Below are 16,350 nucleotides of genomic sequence, written 5' to 3'. Positions count from 1 at the left end.
GTGATTTTTCCCCTCCTACCCTTGTTGAAGCTGCTCCTTTGCCCTTAGATGTGGGATCTTTTTTGGGTAGGATCCAACATTCTCCTGTCAATGGTTTTTCAGCAGTTAGCTGCAATTTTGGAGTTCTCAGAGGAGAGGATGAGCACATGTCCTTCTACTCTGCCGTCTTTTAGGTGCCTGCCTTTCCTTATCTTTTAGTCATTAGGGAAATGCAAATTCAGATGGTTTATCATGAATAATAACTTCATTAAATGAATGATTTATCATTTATCATAAATGGCTAAAATGATATGTAATTTTAAATCTCTAGAATAGTTATAGAAAACATGTGCTGTGCTGTGTTTAGTTGCTCAGTTGTGTCCAACTCTTTGTGACCCCATGGACTGCAGGCCTCCAGGCTCCTCTGTCCATGGAGATTTTCTAGGAAAGAATACTGGAGTGGGTTTCCATGCCCTCCTCCAGGGGATTTTCCCAACCCAGGAATCGAACCCAGGTCTCCCACATGCAGGCCGATTCCTTACTGACTGTGCCACCAGGGAAGCCCAATAAAAAGCATGGGCAGTACCAAATGTTGGTGAGGATGTGGAGGAACTGAAATTCTGAGTAAAATGGTACAGCCACTTTGAATAACAATTCCTCGAAAAGTTAAACGTACAGTTATCATCAGTTCAGTTCAGTCGCTCAGTCGCATCCGACTCTTTGTGACCCCATGAATCACAGCACGCCAGACCTCCCTGTCCATCACCAACTCCCGGAGTTCACTCAGACTCACGTCCATCGAGTCAGTGAGGCCATCCAGCCATCTCATCCTCTGTCGTCCCCTTCTCCTCCTGCCCCCAATGCCTCCCAGCATCAGAGTCTTTTCCAATGAGTCAACTCTTTGCATGAGGTGGCCAAAGTAGTCCAGCAATTCCACTCCTACATATATAGCAGAGATGAAAATATGTGCCCACACAAAAACTGGAATGTGAATATTCAATAACAAGTATTTTTCATAATAGCTAAAAATGGAAACAAACCAAATGCCTCTATCAACTAATAAACAGGTAAGTAAAATCTGATATATCCATAGAATAGAATACTATTCAGCCATAAAAATGAAGTAGTTGTATATGTTACCAGGTGGATGAACCTTGAAAACATTATGGTAAGTGAAAGAAGTCAGTCACATGTTGTATGACTCCATTTATATGAGATATCCAGGATAGGGACATCCATAGTGACAAAGGAGATTAGTGGTTGTCTAGGGCTCAGGATGGGGGTTGAGAGAGTGACTGCTAATTGGGTCAGAGTTCCTTTGGGGGATATTAAAAAGTTCTAAGGTTGACTGTAATGATGTTTGTACAATTCTATGAATTACAAATGTAAGAGAATGAAAAAAAGGGGAGAACAGTAGATGCAAAGGCCCTGGGGCCACATGAGATAAGTGTGTTTGAAGAGGAAACAGCCCTCAAGGCTGAGAAAGAGCGTCTGATAGGGGACAGTTCACAGAGGCCCTTGATTTTATTCTTAGGCCTCTTAAGGCAGTTTGAATTCTGAGGCACACAATGATATCCAAACTGGTCTCCTCATACGTCGCCACCTTTTTGGAGGGTAATGGCTTTGCCTCCTTGCCTGCCAGTGAGAGTTCATGAGGTAGAGCTCTCTGCTTTGGGAGCTGGCCTTGTCATGCAGTTTCTTTACCTAAACCACACCTCCCTGAGCCCTCAAGGCCTTGTACATTTAAAAAAAAAAAAAAAAGTGTTCTATGGCAAAAAGAAAAGCAGCCAATGAGTAATCAAGGTTGAAAAATAAGTTTGGTTAATAATTGATGAAAATATGTAATTTTCACATAATGTCCAAACAAAGTCAAGAGTCAAAGGTAGGTTCAATGAGTTTTGTTGCACCATTTAAGCAAGACGTGCATGCTCTATAAGAGAGTTGAGATTGTTGGCTGGCCCCCAGAGGAAAGGGCCTGACGGATGGGGTTGTGGCAAGAATTGCAAGCATCCAACATCTTTGCACTTGTTTATCTCATGCTCTGTACTCTGCTGACTGGATGGCCACGGGGTCTTGTTGTCTCATCCTGACAGGAAGGTTCTCATAGTCCCTTGTCAGGGGTGAGAACCAGCCCCTTGCAGAGACTGCTGACCCCTACCTTTGCTCTCAGGGTCCCTCCGCACCCGTCAAAGGGAGGAAGCTGTGTTTCCTGAGAGCCTTATCGATGGCACACTGTGTTGCCAAGTCCTGTGACGCCGGTGGGACTCCTCGTCCTCCCCAGCACAGGAAAGGGCCCGTGTGTTATTTATGTTGTCCAGGTTTCTGAGCTGGGCTAGCTGTAGTCACCAGCCAGAGCGGTGGCCGAGCGAGCGTGCTGAGTGGAGGGTGCTTGCTGGGGGAACCACGCCCTCTGCACCAGCTGGGACTCTCTCGCCTGATCTGATTCCAGCCATCAGAGGAGGCCCTTGGTAGGGAGAAGAGCTCTGGCCACTCTTTCCTGCCATTCATTCTCTGGCTCACATGCGCCCTTGTCACAGTCCTCAGGGGCAAGAGAAGGGCCAGGCTTTACAGACCTGAGCAGCCCCAGAAAAAGGACAATGGCTGTTCAGATGTATACAACTCATAAATTATATAGTTCGTGTATTCTCTCATTAAGACTTCACAACACGCCTGTTAGTCATAGTAATAGTCAACATCTCCTGAGTGCCTACCACATGTAGACATCACATGTATATACACAGATGTACACATACACGTATATACATACATATATATGCTTGTATACGTATATACACACAAACAACCGTGTAGATGTCACATATGTATGAACATAAACCCACATATATATGCATGTATTGTATATATATATTTACATACATACATGTATTCCTTATAAGATTCCTGCAAGATAGATATTATTCGCATTTTATAGATGAGCAAACTTAGATTAAAGGCTCACCCAAAGTCACCGTTAGTGGAGGCACTGGTAGAGCACTGAGCCCAGAATCTAATATTTTCCAGCACACTTCCTCTGTAGGAGTTAGCGTCCGGGCAGTCTCTCGCAGGTTATAGAACTCACGCAAAGTGCACCCTGCGTCTTCTCCATCCCGCCAGCCCTGCTTACTCCAATTCCTGGAAACACCTGGTCTGCTGGTTGGTCAAAGGCACCTTTGGGTTTATTTCGTGGATTGGACAAAGTTCATTTCTGTGTCTTTTTCTTTTTCACAGTGCCCCTCCACTCACTGAAAAGGAAGTCGAGGTAAGTAAGTCCAGTGCTTTATGAAATTGAGTACTTGGGCATGAGTGGCTTTATTCAAAACATTCCCTTCTCCAGCCTCTGCTCCTGACATTTTCACACAAACATGAGAACGAGTGACCATGGAGGAAATATGGGCACTGCGATCAGACCAATTGAACCAGCCATCCCCCACCCCCACCCCAGTCAGTGGAAGATTTTAACAACTTTGGTCAGGGATAAGAAGGTAATTGGAAGTCCTACATTTCTTCAAAGATTGTTTTCTTTAAAAGCATAACTTAGGTACACAAAGTCAGCTGGGAGGCTGCAGAGTGAATCAAATTTATTTTAAAATTATTAAAATAGGGTCAGATTTCACGTTTCAAACTTTGGAAAATGAAGGTGCTTTCCTTCTAAGTGTTTCAGGCATAAGGAAGCCAGTTCAGCCATGGTGAGAGACTGTGGGGGCAGCTCTCTCCCCTCGACTGATCCCCCCAGGGCCTCCTCATCTCTGTAGAGACGCTGTCCCAGTGGGGATGGCGAGAGAGCTGAGAGGCATTTCATTCTGGTGAAGGGGTAGATGGACAAAGAGAATGCATCGGAGGGGAGACAGTGAGGACCTCCAACACCAGCAGCAGTTTGTTTCCATGACAATTTTATGTCAATGCTGACAGAAGGAAGGGAGCTAGAACATAGATGATTCCAGAATTTCTTTTCACTTCGGGTTAGGGGGATGGAAGGTTTTACAATCGTATAGCATGTTTTACCCCTGATAACAAGAAAGCGAACATACCCTTTCTGAGACTCAGTGGACCACATAAGCAGAGAGAGAGAGACAATGTAAAATACTGGCACAGATGGTAACAATTGCCTGGCACACAGACAGGGCACTTACAGCCTGTGACACGCACATGTCCATGCTTTCAACTGACCTGCTCATCAGCTCTGAGAAACAGGTAGAGTAGGAAGCAGAACAAAGGAGGAAACTAAGGGATTAAATGACTCATCTGAGAGCCCAGACTCAGTGCTTAGCAGAACCAACATTTGGATCCTCGTCTTCTGACTGAATTTAGGGCACTTTATATTGCACTCCCTTTAAAGGGGGTAACCCAGGTATAGAGAACAAAACTTTGACCATTACTAATAAACTTGATTGAGGTTTGGGCAGGGCAGAAAATCCCCACCCACTCACGTTGGTGGAGATGGCCATGGGTGGTTTGGTTAACAGTGCGCTCCTGTCCTCGGTGTGTTCTGACACAATCTGTGGTCAGCACAGTGAAAGGAGAATAGGCTTTGCAATCAGAGAGTCTGAGGCTGAATCCTGTCTCTGCTACTCCCCTGTGGCCCATTGAGCCAGTTAATGACCTCTCTTGGTCTCCGTCTCTTTACCCATAAAGTGGACACAGCAGTTCCTGACACAGAATGTGGTTGAGGGATGAAATGAGCTAAGGTGCATGAAAGTCCTGGCCGTGCTGGCGCACAGCAGACATTTGATACAGAGAAGATTTCAATGTCGCTCTCATCATCTCATTGGGTAGCTCAGGGTTTTCGGTTCTCCACTGGAGATGTCTACCCACCGTGGACCCTGTTACATGAACCTCAGACACTCAGGCAGAATCAGCTTGCCTGAGGGTGGAAATCTGCTACCACTTGATGTAGGCAAGGCACATGAAGGCCATTGTTTACTTCCTGTGTGGAGTCCATCTGTCTGTCTCTTCTCTCCAGAAGTTTCCTACTAGCCCAGGAATTCCATGTGTAATGAACCCCACCTTTCAAAGTTCATTCATGCAGGCTGCATTTTTGGCATGGAATACTCTTTCCAGAAAACTTCTCCTAACAGAATCATACCTGGTTTTATTTGATCTCCTGGCAGCTTCTAAAAGCTGCTTTCAATGTAGGATTTGGTATATTCAGATAAGATGCTGATTGAAATGTGCTTTGGATCAGCAGGCTTACATCTCAAGTAGAGTTTCTTTAAATACGGTAGTTTCATGCAAAACCTCCAAAACTCACGTGCCATAAATCCTAGCATGAATCCAAATTGCTTACACAGTCAGCTATGTTGGCCTGAGTTTATCTAAACCCAAATACAGGATGTTATTTTCTTGACATTTAGGAAAAAGCAAAGTGTTACTCTCTTATTGTTTATTAGTAAAATGCGTTTGGTCTTCTGGTCCTGGGAAGGAACTGGTACGGACCTATTTCACCATCTTTTGTGCAGTTTGCTCCATGAAGGGAGAGTTTCACTTGTACTTGGCTGCTTTGGGCGGGCTGGTTCCATGAGGTGATGTAAATGCTCATGCAAAAAACTCACCAGCAGCCTTGCTCCCTCCAGTACCTCCTCCTAGCGCTTCTTCCACATTCTTGTTCCCAACAGAACGTGTTTGTACAACTGTCCTTGGCCTTTAGAAATGACAGCTACACCCTGGAATCTAGAATTAACCAGGCAGAAAGGGAACGCAACCTGACAGAGGAAAACACAGAGAAGGAACTGGAAAACTTCAAAGCTTCCATTACGGTAATTGCAAAGCCTGACTGGAGAACCCTTGCAGGAGGGACTGTCCCCAGGGACTGGGCCAGGTGTCCTGCTTTTTGTAGTCAGCAAGAAGAGTATTCTCATGAAATGAGAAATGAGGCTGAGGCCCTGAGCCAAGCAGAAGCTTCCTCAGAGAGCTGAGACTGAGATCTGAAGACCTGGTTACCTCAGGGCTGCGTGTAAGGCCTGTGAGCCCTCAGCAGCTTTTCAGGAAGGGGGCTGGGTGACCTGGGATGGCAGAGGGAGCGCCTTGGGGACAAGAGACCCGGACGTGATTGCCTTCCTCTGGGCTGGCCAGGTATATAGTGTCCACACTGGGCTTCTCCAACCCCAGAAACAGCTGCAGCTGGTGGGGGTTTAGAGGCCCCTCCTCTCGGTCAGGACAGCACAAGTCAAGTCTTGGTCTGCGAGGACCCCAGGTGATGTTCCTTCTCCCTCCCCAGTCCTCAGCTTCCCTCTGGCACCACTGTGAGCACCGGGAGACCTACCAGAAGCTGCTGGAGGACATTGCTGTCCTGCACCGCCTGGCTGCCCGCCTCTCCAGCCGTGCCGAGATGGTGGGGGCCGTCCGCCAGGTGAGCTCTGCTCTGCCTCTTGTAACGGGCCGAGTGTAAGCGCTGACAACTGCAGACACCACCGGCTGATGCCTTCCTGTGGGCCAGACGTCCTATGTCCCCAGGTGCGATTGTTTCAGAGTATTTTTGGCAGACCACTAAACTCTTGAGGTGCTGCCCCAGAAAAAACTTTTATGCCAGTGGTTAAGAACCCGCCTGTCAGCGCAGGAGATGAGAGAGATGATGATTCAGTCCCTGGGTTGCGAAGATCTCCTGAAGGAGGGCATGGCAACCCACTGCAATATTCTTGCCTGGAAAATCCTAAGGACAGAGGAGCCTGGCAGGCTACAGCCCGTGGGGTCACAAAAAGCCAGAGACAACTGAAGCAACTTAGCATGCATGCATGGATACCTACTGCATGGGAACTGCTGCGTGCTACCTTTCTTGGAGATTTCTAATGCATGTTGGCATAAGCAACGCTTTGAGAAGTCCTGTAATGAAAAATCCTGTTTAACGTTACCTATGTATTTCTCAAATGTATTTAAGTAAAGAACTACCCCTTCCTTCTTTTTTTTTTCTCCCTATAAAATACCTACTCAACTCCCATGGAATTAGTGTTTGGCAAAACACACTTTAGGAAAACCCACTTTGTTTCATTAATCCTCCCAGCAACCTTGGAAAGATATTTCTCAATAGAAATGTGAAGTCCCAGAAAGGTAATAGCACTAGTGACGGGCAAACCTGGGATGAAAGCCCAAGTGTGGCTCCCCTGCAGCCACTTTGAAGTCCTGAGGCACACAAGGTACTGCCCCAACCCATCATGGTGCGGTGGAGCCAGATGGCCCGAGTTTTCATTCTGATTGTACCAGGGTTCACTGTGTGACCTTGGGTCAGTTAACAAGCTCTCTGAGCACCAGCTGCTCCAAACGTAAAATGCGGTATCTGCCATCCAAGGCTGCTGAGACACTTGTAAAGCACCTGGATGTTGTTGTCACTGTTGCTGTTACCATGGATCTGTGTACCATGTGTCCCGCCTCGTGGATTGCATGACGGGGTGTTCCTGGGGCCCAGCCCTGGGCGGTTCTCATAGAATGAAAGAAGAACAAACCACAGGGCTGTCCCACCTATGTCCTTCCAGGGAAAAGTCACCCAACTTTCCTGAGTGGCAGCACCCAGAAAGCTCTTCCAGCTGGGAGCAGCACAGAGAGAGAGCTTTAGGGAAGTGACTGGTCTCGGCTCAGGGCTACGGGGACTTTGTCCAGGGTTTGGTCACTGAGCATGCCCCTCTGCAGACAGGCAGGTTGTGGGCTCTCTGAGGGATTGGAGAGGTGTCAGCAGAGAAGACTCTTCATTTTGCACAGTCCTTGCGAACGTGCTTCTCACTCCAGCCTTCAGCCTTCTCCAAGTGGCTTCCTTGTCTCAGTCCTCAGAGTCCTCTCTGGTTCCACTGGACTGGTTCAGGCACTTATCTTCATTTTCCTTGTTGCTCTAGCTGCCACTCATCTTGTTTCCTTCAGACCAGTCTCCACTGGTGAACTGATTATGACACGCCTTTAAGACGTTCAGTGGCTCCCCTCTTCGTTCAGAATGAGTCCAAAGCACTCAGTTCAGCTCTAACTCACCTTTTCATCTTGTGAACAAACCCAACCATTTGCTGATTCCTATATAAGCAGGATGACCTGTGCTTTCTTGGCTTTCCAGACAGTTCTGGTATAGGCCTATTGCCCCAGCACAATTCCTGATAAGTAAGTGAAAGTCACTCAGTTGCGTCTGACTCTTTGCAACCCCATGGACTATAGCCCACCATGCTCCTCTATCCATGGGATTCTCCAGGCAAGAATACTGGAGTGGATTGCTATTTCCTTCTCCAGGGGATCTTCCCAACCCAGGGATCGAAACTGGGTCCTCCCGCATTAAAGGCAGATTCTTTACTGTCTGAGCCACCAGGGAAGCCCTCAATTCCTGAAGGCATCCTCTTTACTCTCCAAAGGATTCTGTCTGGAGGGGGAATCCTCACCTTGATACAAGCCTGGTAATGTCCTGCCTCTAGACCTTGGCTCTTGGAGTTCCCTGGCTGAATGCTCTTTGTCTCTTATGCCCCATAGCTATGTGCCCAGATGCTGCCCATGCCCTACATCACTTCAGCCTGTTTCATGAAGCCTCCCTCAACCCATTCTCCGCAGGGAGGACTCGGTTCCTTCTTGTCTCCTGGGGCTTTATGGCTGGGCTTGTTCTTGTTCTCCTCGAGGGCAGGTGCCTGAGCCCCTGTTTCAGCTCACACCCCAGACAGCAAACTCTTAGAGAGTAGAGTCATATCACTGTAACCTTTTGAATCCCACAGCCCAGAGCCTGGCTCAGAGCAAGGAGGGCTGATGAACTTTTCCTCTGCGTCCCTGCAGGAAAAACGCATGTCGAAAGCAACAGAAGTGATGATGCAGTATGTGGAGAACCTAAAGAGGACGTATGAGAAGGACCACGCAGAGCTCATGGAGTTTAAAAAACTTGCAAATCAAAATTCGAGCCGCAGCTGTGGCCCCTCTGGTAAGAAACTGGACTCCTGCCCACTGCCCCACCTTGGCCCTGTGATTATGGGTCCCTGATGGATCCAGGCTAGGATCACACCTATGGGACAGTCCCAGGGCCTATGTCAGGGTGAGCAAGGCTTGCTGCCCCACCCAATGCTGTCCACAGGGGCCTTGCAGCCACTGCTCCCGTGAGTCCCTGGGGCCTGGAACCAGAAAGCATGAATGGCCCCCAAGCAACTCCCGATAAAAATAACCAGAGAAGCTGAGTAGTGATGCAGAGCCCTTAGGCTGCAAGAATTTAACCTCCTTTATGAGACTGACTGGTGGCTCAGCTGGTTAAGAGTCCTGGCTGCGATGCAGGAGACCTGGGTTTGATCCCTCTGTTGGGAAGATCCCCTGGAGAAAGGAAAGGCTACCCACTCCAGTATTCTGGCTTGGAGAATTCCATGGACTGTTTCGTCCACTGGGTCGCAGAGAGTCAGACACGACTGAGCAACTTGCACTTCACATGAGACTGCCAGACCCCAGACCTTAGAGGCTTTGTGCTGTGGGGTCCCCACTTTGGGCAGCACATGCTAAGGAATTTGCATTTTTATTCTGGAAAGCATTAGGGATCCAACCAAAGATTTTAATCAGGGAGTTGCCATCATCATGTATAGTTTAGAAGATTCCCTCTGGCAATAGTGTGACAGTTACATCATTGGGGTAAAGACAGAGACAGGGAAACCCACGAGCCGGCTATTACAGGAGTCCACATAGAGGTAGAGTCTGGGCAGTGGGGGTAGAGTGAGAGCCTGGCTAAAGGAGTTACTGCTAAGATAACCAGCAGAACTGTGGGCAACACAAGTGCTTTAAAGAAAGACTTTTTCTTTTTTTTTTAATTCTAGACAGATTGCTATAGAACCACAGAGAGAGGGCCACCTGATTTCACTTGATACTGAATTGCAGTGGTTTTTTTTTAATCTTTTATTGAAGTATAGTTAATATACAATGTTGTGTTCATTACTGCTGTACAGCAAAGTGACTCAGTTTACATACATACGTATATACATTCCTTTTCATTTTCTTTTCCACTATGGTTTACCACAGGATTTTGAATGTAGTTCTCTGTGCTATGCAGTAAGAGAGTTGCTATGTTTTAAAGTAAAAATAGGAGTTTTCCAGACTAGAAGGGGAAATACATCGCAGGTGGAGGAAACAGCATGTGCAAAGATGTGGAGGTTGGGGTGAGAAGACTCTGAAACAAACCGTCTCCTGTTTGGTTGCGGTGTTGGAGTGGGACAGTGACGGGCTGGAGGTAAGACTTAGACCAGGGCCACATGCCAGGCCCTAAGAACAATCTGGGCGTTTGCCCCACAGGCAATGAGACACCTGTGAGTTTACTCCAGCGGCCATAGTCAGGTCTTATTTTTAGAATATTGCTCTGACTTCAGAGGGGATGATGTATTAGGAGTGGACGTTGAGGAGTGGAGAGATGCGTTTGGAGGCTTTGCCGCAGTCCACAGGGAGGAGGATGGTGCTTTGGGCCAGGATCTGTCCTTGGGAGCTGCCAGGGTTTGAGCTCTGGCTGATGAGGGGTGGTGTTAGCAGGAGAAAACAGACCTTTTAGTGACAGGAATCCCTATGGAATGCAAACATCCGTATTACCAAGAGCAGGAGGAGGGAAAGTATAACAGATGGAGAAACCTTTATAAACAGGAGGTTTCACAAGTTTCCTGGGGAATATCAGTGATACTTCCCAGAGTCCGAAGGCAACACACACTCACTCCAGACCGTCTGTTTTGGATCTTGGCAGCAAGGCTCCTGACCCACATGCATCTGGGCCTCTAACAAACATCTCTCTGTCAGTGTTGGAAGTTGGAGAAGCTGCCACCAAAGAAATCCTAACACACAGGCTCTTGCATTATTGTCCGGCAAGGTGCAGGGTCTCTTGCGTACCACCTTACCCACGATTTGTGGAATGAGCACAGTTGCCCATGAGTCTCATCCATTAGTTCTACAGACATTAACTGAGCACCTCAGATGTGTGCCATGTGATACTGGACTAGAGAGGTGAAGGGTAGCCTGTGCCTGACCCAAGGGAGCTCCCAACCTGTGGTGAGGCAGGGCAGTGAAAGTGGTGCCATGACAGAAGGAAGCAGACTATGGGGCACGAGTGGCAGAGTCCCTTGTTCAGTCTGGGGACACAAGAAAGTGCTTGCATTAAGACGGGAGGTAGCTGAGGGTTGAATGGTGAATGTGTGGTTTTCACAATCTGGTTCCACTCCACTGTTTTTCCAAGCTACACTTCAGTTTGGGCTGGTACAGAGGGGCCAGACGTGCCCGTCAGCTGCCCTGTGACCATTCCCTCATGGTGCTTGTTCCTTAAGCTTTTATATGACTTCTTTGTTACATATGTAATCTTTCTCTATGCCTGAGACTCTGAAGACTACAGGGCAAGAAAAATATCTCTGATTTCAAGAAAGGTGATACACATTCAAAAGAAAAATATAACATCTACTTTTTTCTGAATGTGAAACATGCCAGTTGTCTGCATTTTGGATTAAGGTAGATTTCCAGAAGTGTAAATACTGGCTTAGGGGAAAGGAATATTTATAAGGCTCTTAAAGCAAATTATTTCCAAATAACCCATTGATATCTCCATTTAATGGGTAACAGTAATGCTCAATTTATCATACCATGGACAGTCCTGTCTTTTGTTTTTTTCTTTTTAAAAGTATTTTTGACTTTGAACCAATATTGTACCTCTTCTCATAGTTTTAATTTGTATTTCTTGACATTCATTTTCAAATGTTTGTTGGGCCTTTGTATTTCTACTTGTGTAAATTCTTTAATTCTTTGCCCCTCTTGTGAAATTGGTATTTTATTAATTGCATGAACTCTTCATATACAAAGAATATTTTCTGGTACTGCTATTTTGGCTGACTGGAAAACTTGAAAATCCTTTGACTACAAATACTTAGAAATTTCTGCTGGATAAAGTGAATCAAACATTACCCAAAAGGAATAGCTGAATCCACAAGAAATACTCAGATACTAGAAAAGAAAAGAGAACTGAAACCAAGCTGACCCTGCAGTTTCCTTGGGGATAAGAGTCACCCTCAGCTATCTGGACTCTGGGCTTTTGCACTCACATGCAATCTGAGATGAGGCCTCAGAGACCCCATGGCAGGGAGCTGACTCTGAGCCTCCTATAGAAAGTGAAGACTTTCCAACGACTGCATCTTTGAAACAATCACCAAGTCACAATGGAACAAATCAAGGAAGTTTATCTGCTTCTCCCTGGACTCTGATAGGAAAAAAAACTTTCTCCTTCCTCATAGGAAAACTGCAAACCCACAAAGTACATGCCATAACAGAAGAGATGATGCAATATGCAGAGATTCTGAAAAGAACATCACAATGGTGCTGCTAGGAACACTATTGGAAATAAATATAAACCACTCTGGTGAGACACACCCTGTGCCCAGGAGACAAAGAATCCTCTAAGTAAAACTTCACAGGAGATGAGTTGACAATATAAAATTATAAAATAAAGCAGTCTACCATCAGTGAGAATCATCAGACACCCAAACAATAGGACTGTATCCTAAACACAGCAGATAATAAAGCAATCTTAAAAATTTTTTCAAGTTGTGTATAAAATTAGAGGCATAAAAGAACAAATCAAAAATATGAGAATAAAAGAATACAATTATAAAAAATATCCTAGATATGAGGAATAGAGGCATGAAAATTAAACACTCAGTTTAGGAGTGGTAGTTACTTTTAGTTCAGCTGTTCGGTTGCTCAGTTGTGTACGACTCTTTGGAAGTCAGACTCTTTGGTAGCTCCTGTAATTGAAGCTGTTTCTCAGTATTCACATCTCCTCCTGGGCATACTTCTCCATCCCCTTGAAGTTAGGTGAGCTATGTGATTTGGCATTAAATGTCAGTGGCAGGACATGTATCACATTTGAGCTGAGATCCTTAAGACTAGTATGCAATTTGCCCTGTGTTTCCTTCCACCAGACATGGTAATCATCCCTGCTCCAGAACAGTAGAAGCTCCATCTGCCTGAGTCCTGAGTGAGGAAATGCAGAGCAGAGCCTGTTGCTGACTCATAAGCAATGTAGCAAAAGCGAGTAATAAATCTTAGTTGTTATAAGCCACTGAGACTTTGTGGTGGTTTATTATTGTAGCATAACCTTGCTTATCCTGATTGGTATAACATTTACATCAGGTTAGGAATAGTTGAGGAAAAAAATTGTTAACCAGAATGCAGATTTGAGGAAGTCACCCACAATGTGGTTCAGAGGGATAAATTAATTTAAAATATGAAAGAAATATTATAAGATATATGACATGGGCTATAAAATAAAGATTTGAAATACACTTATTAGGATATACATCAGGAGAGAAAATATTCAAAGGAATTTCCCAGGAACTGAGGATTTTTCAGAACTAAAGAAAGACATGAATTGTTGCATTTAGAAAGTACAGAGAATCCCAAGCGAAAGAAAGAAAAACACATCAAAGAGAAACTTTATAGAACCTAAAGGGCAAAATGAAGATCTTAAAAGTAACCAGAGAGAGAAGACAGATTATCCACAAAGGAGTGACAATTCCGACAACCAATACCAGTTCCAGGAGACAACGAAGTAAAGTGTTGAAAGAGCTGAGAGAAAATAACTGTTAACCTAGAGCTAATACTACCAACTAAACCGTCATGCAAGCTTAAGGGCTACGGAAAGACATTTTATGACAAAAACTGAGAAAGTTTACCTCTCACGGCCCCTTACCAAAAGGACAACTAAAGAATGCACTTAAGGAAAATTAAAATTGAGATCGAAAGAAGGTTGAATGCAAGAAGAGATGGTAATCAAAGACATTTGTAAACATGTAAGTAAATCTAAACAACTAGCCACTATGTAAAACAACAGTCACAATAATTTGAGATTACAAAAACAAAGTGAAGTAAAAATATTGAAAAACAGTATAAGATTTGAAGGCACGATCATTGTTTTAAGGGCGATTCAGGAAGAATAGAGATCTTGATTCATTTAAATCTAGTCAAATAACATGTTAAAAATTTAAGGGGGCACACTAAAGATTACAACTAAAATATATAAATTTCAAATCAATTTAGGGAGGGGGCAGTTAGAATAAATTTGATTTATGAAGCAAGGTAATTAGAAAATACAAAATAAGGTGGTAGAAATATATCAATTGCAAGAAATATAAACAGCTTAGAACTGTTGGTTAATAGAAAACCTCAGGTTAGATTAAGAAAAATGTGTTTAATTATGTGCTTTTTAAGAGACACACCTAAAGTATATGAATGTGAGAAATAGACAGCCATACAAGCTGAAGCAAACTGAATTGAGCTGTCAAAAGCCTTTCTCTACACATACCTGTGTTTTCTAGTGGCAGTATTATCCATGTGTGGTGCTAAATCTTTAACACAAATTTTGTCACTTAATATATGTACTAAGCAGAAGAAAATCTGAGTATGCTGGTTTCCTTTGTTCAAAATTATTTTGTAGATGACATTAAAATTACTGTTGTCAAGTTTCCACTTTTTATTGACACCACACCTTCCTTGCTCATAATTTCCCTGACTGTTCACCCCTTGAATGAGCAAGATGATCCAATAAAGCCTGATATTGCTACGAGGAATCCTCACAAACACCAGGGCATAATCCAGAGATGGTGCAGAGGTGTCACGTGGAGACCAGAGGGGCAAGACCGAGACTTCTCATAGTGTCCAGAGGAGTTAGGATGAAGGTTCTGTCCCCTAGAAACCCCACTGTGCAGGTGACTGTCTCAAAGGGTCAAGTGTCAAAGTCAGTGACCTCGGCACCTAGGCCCTTGGGGTCAGTTCTGGTCCGTAGATACCTTGGCTCAGTTTCTGTGATCTTCTTCCTGCTGGAGCCTACTCTGAAAACTTACCTGGCTTCTCTTCTCTGTTTCCTCCTCCTGCAGAAGATGGAGTCCCTCGCACAGCGCGGTCCATGTCCCTCTCTCTGGGAAAGGTATGCATATTCAAGGAAAACTGGGGAGAGAAAGAAATTTCTACAGTCAACCAGGAAATCATTCATTCTTGGATCCACAGGTGCCAGAGAACTTCTGGACAGAGTCTCTCATGCAGTTTCCCACACTTGCTAGCTCATCCTCCAACCTTCCCTTGCTCATGGCTTCCCAGACTGTACCATCTCTTTAATGAACATGAAATGATGCACACACTTTGCTATTGTCATAGTTTTCCTATGCTAGTCAGGTTTCATACACTGTCCAATGACTAGAGGTCATTTTTGTTCCATTTCTTTAGGATCTGATTGATTAAAATCAGAATTGAGACTTCCCTGGCAGTCCAGTGGTTGGGAAACTTCACCTTCCAATGCAGAGGGTGTGGGTTTGATCCCTTGTTGCCTCATAGCTCAGTTGGTAAAGAATCTGCCTACAATGCAGGAGACCCCGGGTCGATTCCTGGGTCGGGAAGATCCCCTGGAGAAGGGAAAGGCTATGCACTCCAGTATTCTTGGGCTTCCCTTGTGGTTCAGCTGGTAAAGAATCTGCCTGCAATGCGGAAGACCTGAGTTTGATCCCTGGATTGGGAAGATCCCCTGGAGAAGGGAAAGGCTACTCATTCCAGTATTCTGGCCTGGAGAATTCCATGGACTATATTGTCCATGGGGTCACAAAGAGGCAGACACGACTGAGCGGCTTTCACTTTTCAGGGAGCCAAGAACCCACATGCCTCATGGCCAAAAAACCAAATCATGAAACTGAGTCAATATTGTAACAAATTCAATGAAGACTTTAGAAATGATTCACATTTTAAAAAATCTTTAAAAAATCAGAAGATGTTGAGAAATCACTCCTCACTAATAAAAAAATTTGTTAATTTTGGCCACTCTCTCCACCCCAACCTCTACCACCATCATTACCTTAAAGCCAGAGTATCCAATGAATACAGCATTAGGAATTAGTAGGCATTTCCCAGGCCTTTCTGAACTTTGGGTGCTTCCTCTGTGACAGTGAATCCATTCTCTTCCCACAGAACATGCCCCGCCGGAGGGTCAGCGTTGCCGTGGTGCCCAAGTTTAATATCCTGAACCTGCCGGGCCAGTCACCCAGCTCATCCCCCATCCCCTCCTTACCAGCCCTGGTGAGTATCATGATGCTTGCCTCCCAGGCCTCAGGCTCACAACTGTGGGGGTGACCTGGATGGGGCAGCATCAAAGAAGTGGGAAAATTCACAGCACAGATTCTGTGCTATAGGTTATAGGCTGAGAAACCTCAGCGTAGACCAGGCCCCATGTCTTGCACTGCCCAGAGAAGAAGACTTAGTATCCCTGAGCAACGTGCTGGCCACTCAGAGAGTGTTCCTTGCAAAGTGTATCTCTCTCCATGCTTAAACCAGAACCCTCCACTCTACAGTGGGTTTAAACAGCTGAAAGTTGCATTGTGGAGGAAGTAGTAAGCTGAGCTTTGAACCCCAGGTGCTCTGATCCCAGAGCCTGAGTTCTTCAACCCAATG

The 16,350-nt window shown here is 45.2% G+C and overlaps 1 protein-coding gene across 8 annotated transcripts in view; it reads left to right on the top strand.

The window, feature by feature from the left end:
* IRAG1 (inositol 1,4,5-triphosphate receptor associated 1) overlaps positions 1-16,350 on the top strand; it is a 124,642-nt gene that overhangs the window by 86,360 nt on the left and 21,932 nt on the right. For all 8 annotated transcript variants that reach the window (XM_025266642.3, XM_025266641.3, XM_006045982.4 and 5 more), the window contains 6 exons: positions 3,208-3,238; positions 5,592-5,732; positions 6,194-6,325; positions 8,704-8,845; positions 14,793-14,842; positions 15,871-15,978. In XM_025266642.3, the coding sequence (XP_025122427.2) occupies positions 3,208-3,238; positions 5,592-5,732; positions 6,194-6,325; positions 8,704-8,845; positions 14,793-14,842; positions 15,871-15,978 (604 nt within the window). The remainder of the gene's footprint in view (positions 1-3,207; positions 3,239-5,591; positions 5,733-6,193; positions 6,326-8,703; positions 8,846-14,792; positions 14,843-15,870; positions 15,979-16,350) is intronic.

Source organism: Bubalus bubalis, chromosome 16, assembly GCF_019923935.1.
Source record: "Bubalus bubalis isolate 160015118507 breed Murrah chromosome 16, NDDB_SH_1, whole genome shotgun sequence".
NCBI classification, from domain to species: Eukaryota; Metazoa; Chordata; class Mammalia; order Artiodactyla; family Bovidae; genus Bubalus; species Bubalus bubalis.
The sequence above is the reverse complement of the archived record's forward strand: the minus strand, read 5'-3'. Positions and strand labels throughout refer to the sequence as shown.